The 23,462-nt window shown below is 44.7% G+C and overlaps 3 protein-coding genes across 3 annotated transcripts; all 3 read right to left on the reverse strand.

The window, feature by feature from the left end:
- Nucleotides 1–2,005: 2,005 nt before the first annotated feature.
- LOC110522609 (uncharacterized) lies at nucleotides 2,006–20,351 on the reverse strand. Its single transcript, XM_090230791.1, has 7 exons — nucleotides 20,220–20,351; nucleotides 13,802–13,857; nucleotides 12,659–13,710; nucleotides 9,432–9,488; nucleotides 3,479–3,540; nucleotides 3,331–3,386; nucleotides 2,006–3,232 (listed from the first exon to the last, which is right to left on the reverse strand). The coding sequence occupies exons 1-7, from the start codon at nucleotides 20,246–20,248 to the stop codon at nucleotides 2,346–2,348; spliced, it is 2,199 nt and encodes a 732-aa protein (XP_090086917.1). The 5' UTR covers nucleotides 20,249–20,351; the 3' UTR covers nucleotides 2,006–2,345.
- LOC149984180 (uncharacterized) lies at nucleotides 8,615–9,854 on the reverse strand. The gene is made up of 3 exons (XM_090233508.1): nucleotides 9,723–9,854; nucleotides 9,579–9,634; nucleotides 8,615–9,488 (listed from the first exon to the last, which is right to left on the reverse strand). The coding sequence occupies exon 3, from the start codon at nucleotides 9,351–9,353 to the stop codon at nucleotides 8,958–8,960; it is 396 nt and encodes a 131-aa protein (XP_090089634.1). The 5' UTR covers nucleotides 9,354–9,488; nucleotides 9,579–9,634; nucleotides 9,723–9,854; the 3' UTR covers nucleotides 8,615–8,957.
- A 1,730-nt stretch (nucleotides 20,352–22,081) lies between the features above and the next one.
- LOC110522598 (uncharacterized) lies at nucleotides 22,082–23,125 on the reverse strand. The gene is made up of 3 exons (XM_036976303.2): nucleotides 23,004–23,125; nucleotides 22,861–22,916; nucleotides 22,082–22,766 (listed from the first exon to the last, which is right to left on the reverse strand). Exons 1-3 carry the CDS (start codon nucleotides 23,024–23,026, stop codon nucleotides 22,183–22,185), a joined length of 663 nt encoding a protein of 220 aa, XP_036832198.2. The 5' UTR covers nucleotides 23,027–23,125; the 3' UTR covers nucleotides 22,082–22,182.
- Nucleotides 23,126–23,462: the final 337 nt, after the last annotated feature.

Consider the following 23,462-nt stretch of genomic DNA (forward strand, 5'->3'; position numbering starts at 1 on the left):
GCTTAAGAACCAATTCATATTTTTGTCTCTAGATTAATTTGTACAAAGTGCGAGCTTAAGTGCACCTTTCAAAATCTATTGAAGTTCCTTCAACATGCACCTTTCGAACGATCGTTAAGACACTAACAGCTTACAGACGGTAAGCAATTAAGGTCACAGTTATGAAAACTTAAAACACAAAAGAGGCCTTTTTACTGACTCTGAAAAAACACCAAAAGAGAGATGCCCAGGGTCCCTGCTCATCTGCGTGAACGTGCCTTAGGTATGCTGCAAGGAGGCATGAGGACTGCTGATGTGGCCAGTGCAATAAATTGCAATGTCCGTACTGTGAGACGCCAATGACAGCGCTACATTGAGACAAGACAGACAGCTGATCAGGAACTCCAGGAACGCACAATCCCTCCATCAGTGCTCAGACTGTCCGCAATAGGCTGAGAGAGGCTGGACTGAGGGCTTGTAGGCCTGTTGTAAGGCAGGTCCTCACCAGACATCACCAGACATCACAGGCAACAACGTCGCCTATGGGCACAAACCCACAGTCGCTGGTCTAGACAGGACTGACAAAAAGTGTTCTACATTGACGAGGTATGGTTTTGTCTCACCGGGGGTGATGGTCGGATTCACATTTGAGCGTTACACCGAGGCCTGAAAATCTGGAGCGGGATCGATTTGGAGGTGGAGGGTCCGTCATGGTCTGGGGCGGTGTGTCACAGCATCATCATTGTTGTCTTGCAGGCAATCTCAACGCTGTACGTTAAAGGGAAGACCTCCTCCTCCCTCATGTCGTTCCCTTCCTGCAGACTCATCCTGACATGACCCTCCAGCATGACAATGCCACCAGCCATACTGCTCGTTCTGTGCGTGATTTCCTGCAAGACAGGAATGTCCAGTGTTCTGCCATTGCCAGCAAAGAGCTTGGAACTCAATCCCATTGAGCACGTCTAGGACCTGTTGGATCGGAGGGTGAGGGCCATTCCCCCCAGAAATGTCTGGAAACTTGCAGGTGCCTTGGTGGACGAGTGGGGCAATATCTCACAGCAAGAACTGGCAAAGTCCATGAGATGCACTGCAGTTCTTAATACATCTGGTGTCCACAACAGATACTGTTACTTTTGACCCCCCCTTTGTTCTGGAACACATTCCATTTGTTAGTCACATGTTTGTGGAACTTGTTCAGTTTGTTGTTGAATCTTTTATATTCATACACATTTTTGTACATCAAGTTTGCCGCAAATTACACAGCTGACAGTGAGACAATGTTTTTTTTCCCCTGAGTTTAGTTGCTTGACAGTCCTAAAATGTCAGAATGCTAAGTGTTTCTTGAAATTGTTGGACACCTTGATACCAAAAAAAAGAAAGTCACCAGCCAGGCTTAAGAACCAATTCATATTTATGTCTCTAGATAATTTTGTACAAAGTGAGAGCTTAAGTGCACCTTTTAAAATCTATTGAAGTTCCTACCAGGGGCTTCTGCAAGTGCAACCTCATTGTGGTCAGGTAGAATTGGATTGTGCAGAAGACCACATTGAGAGTTGGCATAAGGAATGTCTGAACGACTCCAAGTGGAGTACTTTTCACAACTGAAAGCAATGAACGCATATATGATTGCAGCCATGTGTCTGGCCAGACCAACATTGTAGAACAGGCAGAATGTATCAAGTTGTTTTAATGTTTCTGAATAAGGCCAAGGAGAAACTTCAGCGTCCCTGGGACAGGTTAGTGACAGGTAATGGGACGATGAGTTTAACTGCATTCACATTCTGTAGGCATTGGTGGTAAAAGGCAGATTACTGTAAATCAAACAGCCTACACAAAGGGACAGGTAAAGTATGAACATATGAGGGAGCTCTGACAAGTTAGAGAACTTTAGAATTTGAACTACCAGAAACAAATCTGTTTATACCAGTGTTGTGAAACACATTCCCTTTTACTCCAGGCCCACAGTCTGTTCCCAAACAGCAAGCACATGGTAGGCAGAAGAGAACATTATATTTTAAGGACAAGGTTTTTTGAAAGTCAAATGGTTTATTGAGCAAATCATGCAAGAGTAGCAGGAACACCAGGCTAAATCAAAAGCATAACCGTAGAACCTAAAAGTGTGTCAGGAATATCACTACATCAGAAGTCAATTTAGTCGCATGGTTATAAAAACAATTCATAACATTGTATCGTCCAAACCTGTAAACAATTTGCATGACGATGTACAAGTGAAGGAGATCCTCATTTCAAACAAGCACATTAGTTTGCACATTTCCCCACCTCAGTTACCTTAACCCTTTTCTGCAATAGGCACAGTAACAGGGATAAGACGATTAAGGAGTTGGCCAAACCAAATAATGATCTCCCTAGTTGAGTGGTCGGGCCGTCTGATCAAGGCTTGTTGCTTCTGCTGAGGCGCCGGGGCCTGAAGCTTCTGCTGAGGCGCCGGGGCCTGACGCTTCTGCTGAGGCGCCGGGGCCTGACGCTTCTGCTGAGGCGCCGGGGCCTGACGCTTCTGCTGAGGCGCCGGGGCCTGACGCTTCTGCTGAGGCGCCGGGGCCTGACGCTTCTGCTGAGGCGCCGGGGCCTGAAGCTTCTGCTGAGGCGCCGGGGCCTGAAGCTTCTGCTGAGGCGCCGGGGCCTGAAGCTTCTGCTGAGGCGCCGGACACTTCTGCTGAGGCGCCGGGGCCTGAAGCTTCTGCTGAGGAGCCGGGGCCTGAAGCTTCTGCTGAGGAGCCGGGGCCTGAAGCTTCTGCTGAGGCGCCGGGGCCTGAAGCTTCTGCTGAGGCGCCGGGGCCTGAAGCTTCTGCTGAGGCGCCGGGGCCTGAAGCTTCTGCTGAGGCGCCGGGGCCTGAAGCTTCTGCTGAGGCGCCGGGGCCTGAAGCTTCTGCTGAGGCGCCGGGGCCTGAAGCTTCTGCTGAGGCGCCGGGGCCTGAAGCTTCTGCTGAGGCGCCGGGGCCTGAAGCTTCTGCTGAGGCGCCGGACGCTTCTGCTGAGGCGCCGGGGCCTGACGCTTCTGCTGACGTGACATTGTGGCCAGTAGCTTCCGTTGATGTGGCATTGTGGCCAGTAGCGTCCGCTGACGTGGCATTGTGGCCAGTAGCGTCTGCTGACGTGGCATCGTGGCCAGTAGCGTCTGCTGACGTGGCATCGTGGCCAGTAGCTTTAGCATTTGGACCAGACACCACACTTGCTTGGGCATATGATCCAGTTGGTTCAGGTCCAGTGTAGGCAGGATGCCCATGAGCGTTACCTAGGAAACAAAGACAACATTGTGGTAAAATGCCAGCCTTAATTTGCATCGGAACTAGACCTGTGATTTGACCTGAATTAGTGTAAAGCAAAACGCACCTTTAAGTGTAAAACAACTTATCCCTCCAATTAGCAGGAAACAAATCCAAGAAACACTACAAAACAGTCAGACAGTTAAACATAAATAACCAGTGAACACCTTTAGACAAGGTAAACCAACCAGATGAATACATTGAGAAAAACTAACCTCAAAGAGAGTCCAAAAGTCACAGCCATATTAGTGATCAAAACCACAACAGTATTCAATAACTAATTCTCGACAGCCTGCCAGAAAATCCCTGTTGCTATGTCTAACAGCTGTTTTGGTTGCACCTCATAAAGGAATCCCAGACCCTTCTACCCTGGCTGGCTAATTATGTACAGCTGTTAGCCAATGGTTCAATTTCCCAAATGCGATTAGGTGCAGTCATCCGTTGACGTATGGTGAACAACAGAGAGAGAATTGGATGACAAAAGAAAGACCAAATTCAGTTCAACAACTTACAAAAAAACAGACAATTGATGAACGCATATTCAATTTCATACATGTTCATGCGTCTGTAGCTGCCAAATTCTGAACTTTTTACCACTAATTGGTCTTTTCACCAATCAGATCAGCCGTTTTGCCAGCAAAGGATCAGAATTGGGCTCCCTGTGTAAACTCATCCTGTGTGGCTGGGACCAGGTAGTTTGTCATTGTGTCCAAACAGACTTCAGCCACTTTCCAAAGCTTAGATGTTGCTGAAGTCTGCCAGATCTTACATCGCCTTGATAGGTATTTTAAGTATCAACTAACCACATCATATGTCAGTGGATGACACAGTTGATGATGTGGCACGCAACCATTGGTTGTTGCGTTGCCTCACTTTAGCTGTAGAAACTGACCTATTGCTGTGTTACACAGGGAGCCCAATTCTAATCGTTTTTCCAAGTATTTGTGTTTTGAGCAATCACATCAGATCTTTTCACATCAGATCTTTAGTGGGATTAGTGGGAAAAAAAAATCAGAATTGGGATGCCTTTGTAATGCAGCCTATGAGGGAGTTCTACTAACCTGAACTGCAGTGCACCGGTCTACAGAAGGTGATGTGAAAAGGCAAAAGCAGTGAGGGAGGAGCGCCCTTCTCAAATCGTACAGTTAGTGGTGTAATGGAGGATATACGCAGGTGTACCACTTTGTTTTCAATGGACATTTTGTGTACTCAATTCTTAATCCCCACTGATGTGTATCAAAGTAGTATAGTGGAGGTATATGCTGTATCAATTCATAAGGCTGATGGAACAGATCAGAATGTTAGAATCCAAATGTTGAAAAACTATTATTTCTTCACATTTTAAGTGCATGAATGTGCACACGGTGGTAGACCTATTCAGAATGTTCCAAAATGCCACACCAGAGGATGCTGGTGGGAGGAGCTAGAGGAGGACAGGCTGATTGTAATGGCTGGAATGGAATCCATGGAACGGAGTCAAACACATCAAACATATTGGAAACTCTGTTCCATCAATTCCATTCAAGGCCATGAAAATAAGCCCATCCTCCTGTAGCTCCTCTGCTGCACCTCACATTTGAGCAGTGTTATGTACAGATATTTGGACAGATATGGTAATATCCATTATAGCTCAGACACACCGGTAGGATTGTCTAATGTTTGCCTTTTCAATTAGTATTTAGCACCTCCGAACAGTGTCAATCTCAGTCAATCTCTCAAAAACAGTCAATCTCTTGATTTCCAACCCTCAGAAAACAGATCTTCTAAAGGTGGGGGAGTGGCCATCTTTTCCAAGGATCACCTTCAGTGCTCAGTTGTCTCCCCAAAATCTGTCCCCAAACAATTTGATTTGCTTGTTTTAAGCATGAAACTTTCAAATATCTCTTTGTTGACTTTTGCTTGGTGCTATCGTCCTCCATCAACACGGGCCAGTAATCTACCTGCCCTAAACTCTCTCATGGCCCCTTACACTAAGTCGGAATTTGTCCTGCTAGGTGACCTAAACTGGGACATGCTTAAACCACCTGACCAAGTCCTAAATCAATGGGACTCACTACATATTTCTCAGATTATCAGCAATACCACAAGGTATGACTCCAAACACCCAGAAAAGGCTACTCTCCTTGATGTCACCCTCACAAATAATCCTGATAGGTATCAGTCTGGTGTTTTCTGTAATGACCTTAGTGATCACCGTTTTCGTAATGGCTGCTCTGTGAAACGACCTGTCCAGATTTGTCATAGACGCTTGCTAAAAAACTTTAATGAGCAAGCCTTCCTTCATGAACTGGCCTCTGTAAAATGGTATAGAATCACCCTGTTGAAGACGCTTTTTTGATATTTTCAGTGTTATTGTTAACATAACAAGTGCCGTCAGATCAGTAGGCTAGTTTTTGTTTTTTGTTTTTAATTAAACCTTTATTTAACCAGGTAGGCTAGTTGAGAACAAGATCTCATTTAAAACTGCGACCTGGCCAAGATAAAGCAAAGCAGTTCGACACATACAACACAGAGTTACAAATGGAATAAACAAACATACAGAATAATACAGTAGAAAAAAATAAATATATATATACAGTGTGTGCAAATGAGGTAAGATGAGGGAGGTAAGGCAATAAAATAGGCCATAGTGGCGAGGTAATTACGATATAGCAATTAAACACTGGAGTGATAGAGGTGCAGAAGATGAATGTGCAAGTAGAAATACTTGTGTGCAAAGGAGCAAAATAAATAAATGAATACAGTATGGGGATGAGGTAGATGGATGGGTTATTTACAGATGGGCTATGTACAGGTGCAATGATCTGTGAGCTGCTCTGACAGCTGGTGCTTGAAGTTAGTGAGGGAGATATGAGTCTCCAGCTTCAGTGATTTTTGCAGTTCGTTCCAGCCATTGGCAGCAGAGAACTGGAATGAAAGGCGGCCAAAGGAGGAATTGGCTTTGGGGGTTACCAGTGAAATATACCTGCTGGAGCGCGTGCTGCGATAGTGACCAGTGAACTGAGATAAGGCGGGGCTTTACCTAGCAATGACTTGATGACCTGGAGCCAGTGGGTTTGGCAATGAGTATGAAGCGAGGGCCATCCAACGAGAGAGTACAGTTCGCAGTGGTGCGAAGTATATGGGGCTTTGTTGACAAAACGGATGGCACTGTGATAGACCGCATCCAATTTGTTGAGTTTGAGAGGCTATTTTGTAAATGATATCGCCGAAGTCAACGATTGATGGATAGTCAGTTTTACAAGGGCATGTTTGGCAACATGAGTGAGGGATGCTTTGTTGCAAAATAGGAAGCCCATTCTAGATTTAATTGGAGAAGCTTGCTACCATGGGAACATACAAATGGACTGTGCTATGATTTGCAGTCACTCCCCTCTCTCTATGTCCTTGTCCTCTCTCTGCTTTTACAGTGCCTTGCGAACGTATTCGGCCCCCTTGAACTTTGCGACCTTTTGCCACATTTCAGGCTTCAAACATAAAGATATAAAACTGTATATTTTTGTGAAGAATCAACAACAAGTGGGACACAATCATGAAGTGGAACGACATTTATTGGATATTTCAAACTTTTTTAACAAATCAAAAACTTAAAAATTGGGCGTGCAAAATTATTCAGCCCCCTTAAGTTAATACTTTGTAGCGCCACCTTTTGCTGCGATTACAGCTGTAAGTCGCTTGGGGTATGTCTCTATCAGTTTAGCACATGGAGAGAGTGAAATTTTTCACAAAACAGCTCGAGCTCAGTGAGGTTGGATGGAGAGCATTTGTGAACAGCAGTTTTCAGTTCTTTCCACAGATTCTCGATTGGATTCAGGTCTGGACTTTGACTTGGCCATTCTAACACCTGGATATGTTTATTTTTGAACCATTCCATTGTAGATTTTGCTTTATGTTTTGGATCATTGTCTTGTTGGAAGACAAATCTCCGTCCCAGTCTTAGGTCTTTTGCAGACTCCATCAGGTTTTCTTCCAGAATGGTCCTGTATTTGGCTCCATCCATCTTCCCATCAATTTTAACCATCTTCCCTGTCCCTGCTGAAGAAAAGCAGGCCCAAACCATGATGCTGCCACCATCATGTTTGACAGTGGGGATGGTGTGTTCAGCTGTGTTGCTTTTACGCCAAACATAACGTTTTGCATTGTTGCCAAAAAGTTCAATTTTGGTTTCATCTGACCAGAGCACCTGACCAGATACTCCTTCCATTTCAATATTATCGCTTGCACAGTGCTCCTTGGGATGTTTAAAGCTTGGGAAATCTTTTTGTATCCAAATCCGGCTTTAAACTTCTTCACAACAGTATCTCGGACCTGCCTGGTGTGTTCCTTGTTCTTCATGATGCTCTCTGCGCTTTTAACGGACCTCTGAGACCATCACAGTGCAGGTGCATTTATACGGAGACTTGATTACACACAGGTAGATTGTATTTATCATTAGTCATTTAGGTCAACATTGGATCATTCAGAGATCCTCACTGAACTTCTGGAGAGAGTTTGCTGCACTGAAAGTAAAGGGGCTGAATAATTTTGCACGCCCAATTTGTCAGTTGATTTGTTAAAAAAGTTTGAAATATCCAATAAATGTCGTTCCACTTCATGATTGTGTCCCACTTGTTGATTCTTCACAAAAAAAAAAACAGTTTTATATCTTTGTTTGAAGCCTGAAATGTGGCAAAAGGTCGCAAAGTTCAAGGGGGTCGAATACTTTCACAAGGCACTGTATATTGATTCTGTACTGTTGAGGAAAGAGCTTGCAAGGAAGCATTTCACACCCAGTGTCCTGTGGAGGTCAGACCTGGGTAGGAAAGTGTTTTGTAGTTTATTTCAGCTTTTCAAATGGTAGGTAGTTGAATATATATTTTAGGATCCCCATTAGTGACAGCTAGTCTTACTGGGGTCTGACAAAAAAAAAAAAACTTGGCAATTTTCATATGTTAATGGGTTAAGTGTATTTGTGCATCTGTTACACAGACACAACCAGTAGGTCACATGGGAGACGCGTTGAGCCGTTTTGTTTTTTTAAACCCGGTTTGCTGTTCTCTTACACTATATGGAAGGGAGATCCAGCCAATCATGGCTCTATATAATATTGTGCGTTTGTTCTGGATTTGGAGACTGTGAAAAGACCCCTGGTGGCATGTCTGGTGGGGTAAGTGTGTGTTGACTATGCAAACAATGAGGAATTAAAACAAGAAATGCAGTCAACCTTTTCCTCAACTACCAGAAACAAAGGTAAACAAATCTGTTTCCACAAGTGGTGTGAGCCACAATCCCTTTTTCTCCAGACCCAGTCTGTCCCTAATCAGCAAACACATTGTAGGCAGAAGAGAAACCCACATTTAAAAGACACAGCATTTTGGAAGTCAAATGGTTTATTGAACAAATCAGTCAAGAGTAGCAGGAACACCAGGACAAATCAAAATCATAACCGTACAACCTAAGTGTCAGCAATAGTGGCCCAATCAGATGTCACTTTTAGTCGTATGGTTTTGAAAACAATTCATACCATTGTAGTGTTCACCCCTGTAAACAATTTGCATAACGATGCGCAATTGAAGGAGATCCTCATTTCAAACAAGCGCATTAGTTTGCACAATTCCTCACCTCAGTTACCTTTGCCCTTTTCTTCAAATGGAGGCACAGTAACAGGGGAAAGACGATTAAGGAGTTGGGCAAACCAAATTATGATCTCCCTATCTAGCTTGTTGAGGGGTCGGGCCGTCTGTTCAAGGCCGCCTGCCGCTCCTGCAGAGGCACGGGGACCGGCGGACGCTTCTGCAGAGGTATGGTTGGCAGTTGCTTCAGCTGAGGCGCGGGGGCCAGCCGCTTCTGCAGAGGCATGGTGTGCAGTTGCTTCAGCTGAGGCGCGGGGGCCAGCCGCTTCTGCAGAGACATGGTTGGCAGTTGCTTCAGCTGAGGCCGCTTCTGCAGAGGCGCGGGGGCCGGCGGACGCTTCTGCAGAGGCATGGTTGGCAGTTGCTTCAGCTGAGGCGTGGGCCGCTTCTGCAGAGGCACGGGGGCCGGCTGCCGCTTCTGCAGAGGTACGGTTGGCAGTTGCTTCTGCTGAGTTGCGGGCCGCTTCTGCCGAGGCATGGTTGGCAGTTGGACCCTGCGTCACACTTGCCAGGGTATTGTAGCCAGTAGCTTTAGCATTTGGACCAGACGCCACACTTGCTTGGGATCCAGTTGGTTCAGGTCCAGTGCAGGAAGGATGCCCATAAGCATCACCTAGGAAACAAAGAAAACATTGTGGTAAAATGCCAGCCTTAAGCCATTGGAACTAGACTGTGATTTGAATTAGTTTGAACCAAAACGCACCTTGAAGGGTAAAACACGTTGCCTGCTAATTGGAGGGATAACAAATCCAAGAAACACTACAAAACAATCAGACAGTTAAACATCAATAACCAGTGAACACTAAGACATGGTAAACCAATCAGATGAATACATTGAAAAACTAACCTCAAAGAGAGTCCAAAAGTCACAGCCATTTTAGTGATCAAAACCACAACCGTATTCAGAACTAATGCTAGACAGACACCCTGCCAGAATATCCCTGTTGCAATGTTTAACAGCTGTTTTGGTTGCACCTCATAAAGGAATCCCAGACCCTTCTTACCTGAATGGCTAATTATGTACAGGTGTCAACCAATGAACCTAATTTCAATTGGTTCAATTTCCCAATTGCGGTTAGGTGCTCTTGATTTCATGCAGCTGGTGTGCACTGGTGTGCTGGAGGGTGGAGTTTACACATCATGGACCAATCCGACAGTTTTAAATAGTGAACTCTACCCACCCATTTCAGATTGAGCCAATTGCAAAGATTTGTTTTGTACCCTATGGGGGAAGCCAACATACACTGCAAGGGGAAATAGATGTCAGAAATGCAGTGCTTTATCACTGTAAGCTCTCTGTCCAGAACCATATTTGCTTGCAATGCACATCATTGTATTAACAAATCATGCCAGTGGACTTCTGGTAAGTATGCTTTAGTGAGCAAGTGTTGGGATCAAGTGCAACTATGTTTAACCTCACCCAAAATGAATGCTGTATTGATGAGTCATTTCCCTCCACGCACTACTTCTCACCTGAATGCATTTTTTTTTATTTTAGGGGGTTGGGCAAAAGCTGAAATTGGGGTTGAGAGTTACCCTTTTATATACTGAACAAAACATGCAATAATTTCAAACATTTTACTGGGTTACAGTTCGTTTAAGGAAATCAGTAAATTGAAATCAATTCATTAGGACCTAATCTGTAGATTTCAAATGACTGGGAATTCAAATATCTGTTGATCACAGAACTTTTCTTTAAAGGTAGGGGCGTGGATCAGAAAACCAGTCAATATCTGGAGTGAACAACATTTGCTTCATGCAGCACAACACATGTCCTTTGCATAGAGTTAATCAGGCTGTTATTTGTGGCCTGTGGAATGTTGTCCCACTCTTTTTCAATGGCTGGTTAACATTCACATGAGTCCTCTTCAAATCAAATCAAATCAAATGTATTTATATAGCCCTTCGTACATCAGCTGATATCTCAAAGTACTGTACAGAAACCCAGCCTAAAACCCCAAACAGCAAGCAATGCAGGTGTAGAAGCACGGTGGCTAGGAAAAACTCCCTAGAAAGGCCAAAACCTAGGAAGAAACCTAGAGAGGAACCAGGCTATGTGGGGTGGCCAGTCCTCTTCTGGCTGTGCCGGGTGGAGATTATAACAGAACATGGTCAAGATGTTCAAATGTTCATAAATGACCAGCATGGTCGAATAATAATAAGGCAGAACAGTTGAAACGAGCAGCAGCACAGTCCGGTGGACTGGGGACAGCAAGGAGTCATCATGTCAGGTATTCCTGGGGCATGGTCCTAGGGCTCATGTCCTCCGAGAGAGAGAAAGAAAGAGAGAATTAGAGAGAGCATATGTGGGATGGCCAGTCCTCTTCTGGCTGTGCCGGGTGGAGATTATAACAGAACATGGCCAAGATGTTCAAATGTTCATAAATGACCAGCATGGTCGAATAATAATAAGGCAGAACAGTTGAAACTGGAGCAGTGGGAAATGTCCGGGAACTTGCAGGTGCCTTGGTGGACGAGTGAGGTAATATCTCACAGCAAGAACTGGCAAATCTGGTGCAGTCCATGAGATGCACTGCACTTCTTAATACATCTGGTGTCCACAACAGATACTGTTACTTTTGATCCCCCCTTTGTTCCGGGACACATTTTTCCATTTGTTAGTCACATGTTTGTGGAACTTGTTCAATCTTATGTTCATACACATTTTTGAACATCAAGTTTGCTGCAAATTACACAGCAGACAGTGAGAGGATGTTTTTTTCCCCTGAGTTTAGTTGCTTGACAGTCCTAAAATGTCAGAACACTAAGTGTTTCTTGAAATTTTTGGACACCTTGATACCAAAAAAAGCAAGTCACCAACCAACCAATTCATATATGTCTCTAGATAATTTTATACAAAGTGAGAGCTTAAGTGCACCTTTTAAAATCTATTGAAGTTCCTGCCAGGGGCTTCTGCAAGTGCAACCTCATGGTGGTCAGGTAGAAATGGATTGTGCAGAAGACCACATTGAGTTGACATAAGGAATGTCTGAACGACTCCAAGTGGAGTACTTTTCACAGCTGAAAGCGATGAACGCATATATGATTGCAGCCATGTGTCTGGCCAGACCAACATTGTAGAACAGGCAGAATGTGTCAAGTTGTTTTAATGTTTCTGAATAAGGCCAAGGAGAAACTTCAGCGTCCCTGGGACAGGTTAGTGACAGGTAATGGGACGATGAGTTTAACCGCATTCACATTCTGTAGGCATTGGTGGTAAAAGGCAGATTACTGTAAATCAAACAGCCTACACTAAGGGACAGGTAAAGTATGAACATATGAGGGAGCTCTGACAAGTTAGAGAACTTTAGAATTTGAACTACCAGAAACAAATCTGTTTATACCAGTGTTGTGAACCACATTCCCTTTTACTCCAGGCCCACAGTCTGTTCCCAAACAGCAAGCACATGGTAGGCAGAAGAGAACATTATATTTTAAGGACAAGGTTTTTTGAAAGTCAAATGGTTTATTGAGCAAATCATGCAAGAGTAGCAGGAACACCAGGCTAAATCAAAAGCATAACCGTAGAACCTAAAAGTGTCAGGAATATCACTACATCAGAAGTCAATTTAGTCACATGGTTATAAAAACAATTCATAACATTGTTGTGTTCACCCCTGTAAACAATTTGCATGATGATGTACAAGTGAAGGAGATCCTCATTTCAAACAAGCGCATTAGTTCGCCCATTTCCCCACCTCAGTTACCTTTACCCTTTTCTGCAAGAGGCACAGTAACAGGGGTAAGACAAGGAGTTGGCCAAACCAAATTATGATCTCCCTAGTTGAGTGGTCGGGCCGTCTGTTCAAGGCTTGTCGCTTCTGCTGAGGCGCCGGGACCTGCCGCTTCTGCTGAGGCGCCGGGTCCTGTCGCTTCTGCTGAGGCGCCGGGTCCTGTCGCTTCTGCTGAGGCGCCGGGTCCTGTCGCTTCTGCTGAGGCGCCGGGTCCTGTCGCTTCTGCTGAGGCGCCGGGTCCTGTCGCTACTGCTGAGGCGCCGGCGCCGGACGCTACTGCTGAGGCGCCTGACACTACTGCTGAGCCGCCGGGGCTGGACTTCACACTTGACGTGGCATCGTGGCCAGTAGCTTCTGCTGACGTGGCATCGTGGCCAGTAGCTTCTGCTGACGTGGCATCGTGGCCAGTAGCTTCTGCTGACGTGGCATCGTGGCCAGTAGCTTCTGCTGACGTGGCATCGTGGCCAGTAGCTTCTGCTGACGTGGCATCGTGGCCAGTAGCTTCTGCTGACGTGGCATCGTGGCCAGTAGCTTCTGCTGACGTGGCATCGTGGCCAGTAGCTTCTGCTGACGTGGCATCGTGGCCAGTAGCTTCTGCTGACGTGGCATCGTGGCCAGTAGCTTCTGCTGACGTGGCATCGTGGCCAGTAGCTTCTGCTGACGTGGCATCGTGGCCAGTAGCTTCTGCTGACGTGGCATCGTGGCCAGTAGCTTCTGCTGACGTGGCATCGTGGCCAGTAGCTTCTGCTGACGTGACATCGTGGCCAGTAGCTTCTGCTGACGTGACATCGTGGCCAGTAGCTTCTGCTGACGTGACATCGTGGCCAGTAGCTTCTGCTGACGTGACATCGTGGCCAGTAGCTTCTGCTGACGTGACATCGTGGCCAGTAGCTTCTGCTGACGTGACATCGTGGCCAGTAGCTTCTGCTGACGTGGCATCGTGGCCTGTAGCTTCTGCTGACGTGACATTGTGGCCAGTAGTTTCTGCTGACGTGGCATTGTGGCCAGTAACTTTAGCATTTGGACCAGACACCACACTTGCTTGGGCATAGGATCCAGTTGGTTCAGGTCCAGTGTAGGCAGGATGCCCATGAGCGTTACCTAGGGAACAAAGAAAACGTGGTAAAATGCCAGCCTTAATTTGGATCGGAACTAGACCTGTGATTTGACCTTAGTGAAAAGCAAAACGCACCTTTAAGTGTAAAACAAGTTATCCCTCCAATTAGCAGGCAACAAATCCAAGAAACACTACAAAACAGTCAGACAGTTAAACATAAATAACCAGCGAAGACTTTAAGACAAGGTAAACAAACAGATGACCGCATCGAAAAACTAACCTCAAAGAGAGTCCAAAAGCCATATTAGTGATCAAAACCACTAGAGTATTCAAGAACTAATTCTCGACAGCCTGCCAGAATATCCCTGTTGCTGTGTCAAACAGCTGTTTTGGTTGCACCTCATAAAGGAATCCCAGACCCTTCTCACCTGGCTGGCTAATTATGTACAGCTGTCAGCCAATGACCTTCATTTCCATTGGTTCAATTTCCCAAATGCGATTAGGTGCAGTCATCCGTTGACGTATGGTGAACAACAGAGAGAGAATTGGACGACAAAAGAAAGACCAAATTCAGTTCAGCAATTTACAAAAAAACAGACAATTGATGAACGCATATTAAATTTCATACATGTTCATGCGTCTGTAGCTGCCAAATTCTGATATTTTTCCAACTAATTGGTCTTTTCACCAATCAGGTCAGCCGTTTTGCCAGCAACGCGGGGCAAAGGGTCAGAATTGGGCTGCCTGTGTAAACAAACAGACTATGAGGTAGTTTGTGATTGAGTCCAAACAGACTTCAGCCCTTTCCAAAGCTTAGACGTTGCTGAAGTCTGCCAGATCTTACAGCGCCTTGATAGGTATTTTAAGTATCAACTAACCACATCATATGTCAGTGGATGACACAGTTGATGATGTGGCACGCAACCATTGGTTGTTGCGTTGCCTCACTTTAGCTGTAGAAACTGACCTATTGCTGTGTTACACAGGGAGCCCAATTCTAATCATTTTTCCAAGTATTAGTGTTTTGAGCAATCATATCAGATCTTTTCACATCAGATCTTTTTCAGAGCTGATTGGTCAAAAGACTAATTAGTGAAAAAAAATATCAGAATTTGGATGCCTTTGTAATGCAGCCTATGAGGGAGTTCTACTAACCTGAACTGCAGTGCACCGGTCTACGGAAGGTGATGTGAAAAGGCAAAAGCAGTGAGGGAGGAGCGCCCTTCTCAAATCGTACAGTTAGTGGTGTAATGGAGGATATACGCAGGTGTACCACTTTGTTTTCAATGGACATTTTGTGTACTCAATTCTTAATTCCCTCTGATGTGTATCAAAGTAGTATAGTGGAGGTATACGCTGTATCAATTCATAAGGCTGATGGAACAGATCACAATGTTAGAATCCAAATGTTGAAAAACTATTATTTCTTCACATTTTAAGTGCATGAATGTGCACACGGTGGTAGACCTATTCAGAATGTTCCAAAATGCCACACCAGAGGATGCTGGTGGGAGGAGCTAGAGGAGGACAGGCTGATTGTAATGGCTGGAATGGAATCCATGGAACGGAGTCAAACACATCAAACATATTGGAAACTCTGTTCCATCAATTCCATTCAAGGCCATGAAAATAAGCCCATCCTCCTGTAGCTCCTCTGCTGCACCTCACATTTGAGCAGTTTTATGTACAGATATTTGGACAGAGTTGGTAATATCCATTATAGCTCAGACACACCGGTAGGATTGTCTAATGTTTGCCTGCCGATTAGTATTTAGCACCTCCGAACAGTGTCAATCTCAGTCAATCTCTCAAAAACAGTCAATCTCTTGATTTCCAACCCTCAGAAAACAGATCTTCTAAAGGTGGGGGAGTGGCCATCTTTTCCAAGGATCACCTTCAGTGCTCAGTTGTCTCCACCAAATCTGTCCCCAAACAATTTGATTTGCTTGTTTTAAGCATGAAACTTTCAAATATCTCTTTGTTGACTTTTGCTTGGTGCTATCGTCCTCCATTAACACGGGCCAGTAATCTACCTGCCCTAAACTCTCTCATGGCCCCTTACACTAAGTCGGAATTTGTCCTGCTAGGTGACCTAAACTGGGACATGCTTAAACCACCTGACCAAGTCCTAAATCAATGGGACTCACTACATCTTTCTCAGATTATCAGCAATACCACAAGGTATGACTCCAAACACCCAGAAAAGGCTACTCTCCTTGATGTCACCCTCACAAATAATCCTGATAGGTATCAGTCTGGTGTTTTCTGTAATGACCTTAGTGATCACCGTTTTCGTAATGGCTGCTCTGTGAAACGACCTGTCCAGATTTGTCATAGACGCTTGCTAAAAAACTTTAATGAGCAAGCCTTCCTTCATGAACTGGCCTCTGTAAAATGGTATAGAATCACCCTGTTGAAGACGCTTTTTTGATATTTTCAGTGTTATTGTTAACATAACAAGTGCCGTCAGATCAGTAGGCTAGTTTTTGTTTTTTGTTTTTAATTAAACCTTTATTTAACCAGGTAGGCTAGTTGAGAACAAGATCTCATTTAAAACTGCGACCTGGCCAAGATAAAGCAAAGCAGTTCGACACATACAACACAGAGTTACAAATGGAATAAACAAACATACAGAATAATACAGTAGAAAAAAATAAATATATATATACAGTGTGTGCAAATGAGGTAAGATGAGGGAGGTAAGGCAATAAAATAGGCCATAGTGGCGAGGTAATTACGATATAGCAATTAAACACTGGAGTGATAGAGGTGCAGAAGATGAATGTGCAAGTAGAAATACTTGTGTGCAAAGGAGCAAAATAAATAAATGAATACAGTATGGGGATGAGGTAGATGGATGGGTTATTTACAGATGGGCTATGTACAGGTGCAATGATCTGTGAGCTGCTCTGACAGCTGGTGCTTGAAGTTAGTGAGGGAGATATGAGTCTCCAGCTTCAGTGATTTTTGCAGTTCGTTCCAGCCATTGGCAGCAGAGAACTGGAATGAAAGGCGGCCAAAGGAGGAATTGGCTTTGGGGGTTACCAGTGAAATATACCTGCTGGAGCGCGTGCTGCGATAGTGACCAGTGAACTGAGATAAGGCGGGGCTTTACCTAGCAATGACTTGATGACCTGGAGCCAGTGGGTTTGGCAATGAGTATGAAGCGAGGGCCATCCAACGAGAGAGTACAGTTCGCAGTGGTGCGAAGTATATGGGGCTTTGTTGACAAAACGGATGGCACTGTGATAGACCGCATCCAATTTGTTGAGTTTGAGAGGCTATTTTGTAAATGATATCGCCGAAGTCAACGATTGATGGATAGTCAGTTTTACAAGGGCATGTTTGGCAACATGAGTGAGGGATGCTTTGTTGCAAAATAGGAAGCCCATTCTAGATTTAATTGGAGAAGCTTGCTACCATGGGAACATACAAATGGACTGTGCTATGATTTGCAGTCACTCCCCTCTCTCTATGTCCTTGTCCTCTCTCTGCTTTTACAGTGCCTTGCGAACGTATTCGGCCCCCTTGAACTTTGCGACCTTTTGCCACATTTCAGGCTTCAAACATAAAGATATAAAACTGTATATTTTTGTGAAGAATCAACAACAAGTGGGACACAATCATGAAGTGGAACGACATTTATTGGATATTTCAAACTTTTTTAACAAATCAAAAACTTAAAAATTGGGCGTGCAAAATTATTCAGCCCCCTTAAGTTAATACTTTGTAGCGCCACCTTTTGCTGCGATTACAGCTGTAAGTCGCTTGGGGTATGTCTCTATCAGTTTAGCACATGGAGAGAGTGAAATTTTTCACAAAACAGCTCGAGCTCAGTGAGGTTGGATGGAGAGCATTTGTGAACAGCAGTTTTCAGTTCTTTCCACAGATTCTCGATTGGATTCAGGTCTGGACTTTGACTTGGCCATTCTAACACCTGGATATGTTTATTTTTGAACCATTCCATTGTAGATTTTGCTTTATGTTTTGGATCATTGTCTTGTTGGAAGACAAATCTCCGTCCCAGTCTTAGGTCTTTTGCAGACTCCATCAGGTTTTCTTCCAGAATGGTCCTGTATTTGGCTCCATCCATCTTCCCATCAATTTTAACCATCTTCCCTGTCCCTGCTGAAGAAAAGCAGGCCCAAACCATGATGCTGCCACCATCATGTTTGACAGTGGGGATGGTGTGTTCAGCTGTGTTGCTTTTACGCCAAACATAACGTTTTGCATTGTTGCCAAAAAGTTCAATTTTGGTTTCATCTGACCAGAGCACCTGACCAGATACTCCTTCCATTTCAATATTATCGCTTGCACAGTGCTCCTTGGGATGTTTAAAGCTTGGGAAATCTTTTTGTATCCAAATCCGGCTTTAAACTTCTTCACAACAGTATCTCGGACCTGCCTGGTGTGTTCCTTGTTCTTCATGATGCTCTCTGCGCTTTTAACGGACCTCTGAGACCATCACAGTGCAGGTGCATTTATACGGAGACTTGATTACACACAGGTAGATTGTATTTATCATTAGTCATTTAGGTCAACATTGGATCATTCAGAGATCCTCACTGAACTTCTGGAGAGAGTTTGCTGCACTGAAAGTAAAGGGGCTGAATAATTTTGCACGCCCAATTTGTCAGTTGATTTGTTAAAAAAGTTTGAAATATCCAATAAATGTCGTTCCACTTCATGATTGTGTCCCACTTGTTGATTCTTCACAAAAAAAAAAAACAGTTTTATATCTTTGTTTGAAGCCTGAAATGTGGCAAAAGGTCGCAAAGTTCAAGGGGGTCGAATACTTTCACAAGGCACTGTATATTGATTCTGTACTGTTGAGGAAAGAGCTTGCAAGGAAGCATTTCACACCCAGTGTCCTGTGGAGGTCAGACCTGGGTAGGAAAGTGTTTTGTAGTTTATTTCAGCTTTTCAAATGGTAGGTAGTTGAATATATATTTTAGGATCCCCATTAGTGACAGCTAGTCTTACTGGGGTCTGACAAAAAAAAAAAAACTTGGCAATTTTCATATGTTAATGGGTTAAGTGTATTTGTGCATCTGTTACACAGACACAACCAGTAGGTCACATGGGAGACGCGTTGAGCCGTTTTGTTTTTTTAAACCCGGTTTGCTGTTCTCTTACACTATATGGAAGGGAGATCCAGCCAATCATGGCTCTATATAATATTGTGCGTTTGTTCTGGATTTGGAGACTGTGAAAAGACCCCTGGTGGCATGTCTGGTGGGGTAAGTGTGTGTTGACTATGCAAACAATGAGGAATTAAAACAAGAAATGCAGTCAACCTTTTCCTCAACTACCAGAAACAAAGGTAAACAAATCTGTTTCCACAAGTGGTGTGAGCCACAATCCCTTTTTCTCCAGACCCAGTCTGTCCCTAATCAGCAAACACATTGTAGGCAGAAGAGAAACCCACATTTAAAAGACACAGCATTTTGGAAGTCAAATGGTTTATTGAACAAATCAGTCAAGAGTAGCAGGAACACCAGGACAAATCAAAATCATAACCGTACAACCTAAGTGTCAGCAATAGTGGCCCAATCAGATGTCACTTTTAGTCGTATGGTTTTGAAAACAATTCATACCATTGTAGTGTTCACCCCTGTAAACAATTTGCATAACGATGCGCAATTGAAGGAGATCCTCATTTCAAACAAGCGCATTAGTTTGCACAATTCCTCACCTCAGTTACCTTTGCCCTTTTCTTCAAATGGAGGCACAGTAACAGGGGAAAGACGATTAAGGAGTTGGGCAAACCAAATTATGATCTCCCTATCTAGCTTGTTGAGGGGTCGGGCCGTCTGTTCAAGGCCGCCTGCCGCTCCTGCAGAGGCACGGGGACCGGCGGACGCTTCTGCAGAGGTATGGTTGGCAGTTGCTTCAGCTGAGGCGCGGGGGCCAGCCGCTTCTGCAGAGGCATGGTGTGCAGTTGCTTCAGCTGAGGCGCGGGGGCCAGCCGCTTCTGCAGAGACATGGTTGGCAGTTGCTTCAGCTGAGGCCGCTTCTGCAGAGGCGCGGGGGCCGGCGGACGCTTCTGCAGAGGCATGGTTGGCAGTTGCTTCAGCTGAGGCGTGGGCCGCTTCTGCAGAGGCACGGGGGCCGGCTGCCGCTTCTGCAGAGGTACGGTTGGCAGTTGCTTCTGCTGAGTTGCGGGCCGCTTCTGCCGAGGCATGGTTGGCAGTTGGACCCTGCGTCACACTTGCCAGGGTATTGTAGCCAGTAGCTTTAGCATTTGGACCAGACGCCACACTTGCTTGGGATCCAGTTGGTTCAGGTCCAGTGCAGGAAGGATGCCCATAAGCATCACCTAGGAAACAAAGAAAACATTGTGGTAAAATGCCAGCCTTAAGCCATTGGAACTAGACTGTGATTTGAATTAGTTTGAACCAAAACGCACCTTGAAGGGTAAAACACGTTGCCTGCTAATTGGAGGGATAACAAATCCAAGAAACACTACAAAACAATCAGACAGTTAAACATCAATAACCAGTGAACACTAAGACATGGTAAACCAATCAGATGAATACATTGAAAAACTAACCTCAAAGAGAGTCCAAAAGTCACAGCCATTTTAGTGATCAAAACCACAACCGTATTCAGAACTAATGCTAGACAGACACCCTGCCAGAATATCCCTGTTGCAATGTTTAACAGCTGTTTTGGTTGCACCTCATAAAGGAATCCCAGACCCTTCTTACCTGAATGGCTAATTATGTACAGGTGTCAACCAATGAACCTAATTTCAATTGGTTCAATTTCCCAATTGCGATTAGGTGCTCTTGATTTCATGCAACTGGTGTGCTGGAGGGTGGAGTTTACACATCATGGACCAATCCGACAGTTTTAAATAGTGAACTCTACCCACCCATTTCAGATTGAGCCAATTGCAAAGATTTGTTTTGTACCCTATGGGGGAAGCCAACATACACTGCAAGGGGAAATAGATGTCAGAAATGCAGTGCTTTATCACTGTAAGCTCTCTGTCCAGAACCATATTTGCTTGCAATGCACATCATTGTATTAACAAATCATGCCAGTGGACTTCTGGTAAGTATGCTTTAGTGAGCAAGTGTTGGGATCAAGTGCAACTATGTTTATCCTCACCCAAAATGAATGCTGTATTGATGAGTCATTTCCCTCCACGCACTACTTCTCACCTGAATGCATTTTTTTTATTTTAGGGGGTTGGGCAAAAGCTGAAATTGGGGTTGAGAGTTACCCTTTTATATACTGAACAAAACATGCAATAATTTCAAACATTTAACTGGGTTACAGTTCGTTTAAGGAAATCAGTAAATTGAAATCAATTCATTAGGACCTAATCTGTAGATTTCAAATGACTGGGAATTCAAATATCTGTTGATCACAGAACTTTTCTTTAAAGGTAGGGGCGTGGATCAGAAAACCAGTCAATATCTGGAGTGAACAACATTTGCTTCATGCAGCACAACACATGTCCTTTGCATAGAGTTAATCAGGCTGTTATTTGTGGCCTGTGGAATGTTGTCCCACTCTTTTTCAATGGCTGGTTAACATTCACATGAGTCCTCTTCAAATCAAATCAAATCAAATGTATTTATATAGCCCTTCGTACATCAGCTGATATCTCAAAGTGCTGTACAGAAACCCAGCCTTAAACCCCAAACAGCAAGCAATGCAGGTGTAGAAGCACGGTGGCTAGGAAAAACTCCCTAGAAAGGCCAAAACCTAGGAAGAAACCTAGAGAGGAACCAGGCTATGTGGGGTGGCCAGTCCTCTTCTGGCTGTGCCGGGTGGAGATTATAACAGAACATGGTCAAGATGTTCAAATGTTCATAAATGACCAGCATGGTCGAATAATAATAAGGCAGAACAGTTGAAACTGGAGCAGTGGGAAATGTCCGGGAACTTGCAGGTGCCTTGGTGGACGAGTGAGGTAATATCTCACAGCAAGAACTGGCAAATCTGGTGCAGTCCATGAGATGCACTGCACTTCTTAATACATCTGGTGTCCACAACAGATACTGTTACTTTTGATCCCCCCTTTGTTCCGGGACACATTTTTCCATTTGTTAGTCACATGTTTGTGGAACTTGTTCAATCTTATGTTCATACACATTTTTGAACATCAAGTTTGCTGCAAATTACACAGCAGACAGTGAGAGGATGTTTTTTTCCCCTGAGTTTAGTTGCTTGACAGTCCTAAAATGTCAGAACACTAAGTGTTTCTTGAAATTTTTGGACACCTTGATACCAAAAAAAGCAAGTCACCAACCAACCAATTCATATATGTCTCTAGATAATTTTATACAAAGTGAGAGCTTAAGTGCACCTTTTAAAATCTATTGAAGTTCCTGCCAGGGGCTTCTGCAAGTGCAACCTCATGGTGGTCAGGTAGAAATGGATTGTGCAGAAGACCGCATTAGTTCGCCCATTTCCCCACCTCAGTTACCTTTACCCTTTTCTGCAAGAGGCACAGTAACAGGGGTAAGACAAGGAGTTGGCCAAACCAAATTATGATCTCCCTAGTTGAGTGGTCGGGCCGTCTGTTCAAGGCTTGTCGCTTCTGCTGAGGCGCCGGGTCCTGTCGCTTCTGCTGAGGCGCCGGGTCCTGTCGCTTCTGCTGAGGCGCCCGGTCCTGTCGCTTCTGCTGAGGCGCCCGGTCCTGTCGCTTCTGCTGAGGCGCCCGGTCCTGTCGCTTCTGCTGAGGCGCCGGCGCCAGTCGCTTCTGCTGAGGCGCCGGCGCCAGTCGCTACTGCTGAGGCGCCGGGGCTGGACTTCACACTTGACGTGACATCGTGGCCAGTCGCTTCTGCTGACGTGACATCGTGGCCAGTAGCTTCTGCTGACGTGACATCGTGGCCAGTAGCTTCTGCTGACGTGACATCGTGGCCAGTAGCTTCTGCTGACGTGACATCGTGGCCAGTAGCTTCTGCTGACGTGGCATCGTGGCCAGTAGCTTCTGCTGACGTGGCATTGTGGCCAGTAGTTTCTGCTGACGTGGCATTGTGGCCAGTAACTTTAGCATTTGTACCAGACACCACACTTGCTTGGGCATAGGATCCAGTTGGTTCAGGTCCAGTGTAGGCAGGATGCCCATGAGCGTTACCTAGGGAACAAAGAAAACATTGTGGTAAAATGCCAGCCTTAATTTGGATCGGAACTAGACCTGTGATCTGACCTTATTGAAAAGCAAAACGCACCTTTAAGTGTAAAACACTTTATCCCTCCAATTAGCAGGCAACAAATCCAAGAAACACTACAAAACATTCAGACAGTTAAACATAAATAACCAGAACACTTTAAGACAAGGTAAACAAACAGATGACCGCATCGAAAAACTAACCTCAAAGAGAGTCCTAAAGCCATATTAGTGATCAAAACCACTAGAGTATTCAAGAACTAATTCTCGACAGCCTGCCAGAATATCCCTGTTGCTGTGTCAAACAGCTGTTTTGGTTGCACCTCATAAAGGAATCCCAGACCCTTCTCACCTGGCTGGCTAATTATGTACAGCTGTCAGCCAATGACCTTCATTTCCATTGGTTCAATTTCCCAAATGCGATTAGTGCAGTCATCCGTTGACTTATGGTGAACAACAGAGAGAGAATTGGACGACAAAAGAAAGACCAAATTCAGTTCAACAATTTACAAAAAAACAGACAATTGATGAACGCATATTACATTTCATACATGTTCATTCGTCTGTAGCTGCCAAATTCTGATCTTTTTCCAACTAATTGGTCTTTTCACCAATCAGGTCAGCCGTTTTGCCAGCAACGCGGGGCAAAAGGTCAGAATTGGG

This window comes from Oncorhynchus mykiss, chromosome 4 (assembly GCF_057628025.1).
Source record: "Oncorhynchus mykiss isolate SJ-2025 chromosome 4, ASM5762802v1, whole genome shotgun sequence".
NCBI lineage: Eukaryota > Metazoa > Chordata > Actinopteri > Salmoniformes > Salmonidae > Oncorhynchus > Oncorhynchus mykiss.

Coding starts and splice junctions, on each gene's coding strand:
- LOC110522609 (XM_090230791.1), bottom strand. CDS start 20,248: ATGGCTGTGACTTTTGGACTCTCTTTGAG. Junction 13,711..13,801: donor AACTTGTTTTACACTTAAAG/GTGCGTTTTGCT, acceptor TTTGTTCCCTAG/GTAACGCTCATGGGCATCCT. Junction 3,233..3,330: donor AAGTTGTTTTACACTTAAAG/GTGCGTTTTGCT, acceptor TTTGTTTCCTAG/GTAACGCTCATGGGCATCCT.
- LOC110522598 (XM_036976303.2), bottom strand. CDS start 23,026: ATGGCTTTAGGACTCTCTTTGAG. Junction 22,917..23,003: donor GCTTTAGGACTCTCTTTGAG/GTTAGTTTTTCG, acceptor AATGTTTTGTAG/TGTTTCTTGGATTTGTTGCC. Junction 22,767..22,860: donor AAAGTGTTTTACACTTAAAG/GTGCGTTTTGCT, acceptor TTTGTTCCCTAG/GTAACGCTCATGGGCATCCT.
- LOC149984180 (XM_090233508.1), bottom strand. CDS start 9,353: ATGCCTCGGCAGAAGCGGCCCGCAACTCAGCAGAAGCAACTGCCAACC.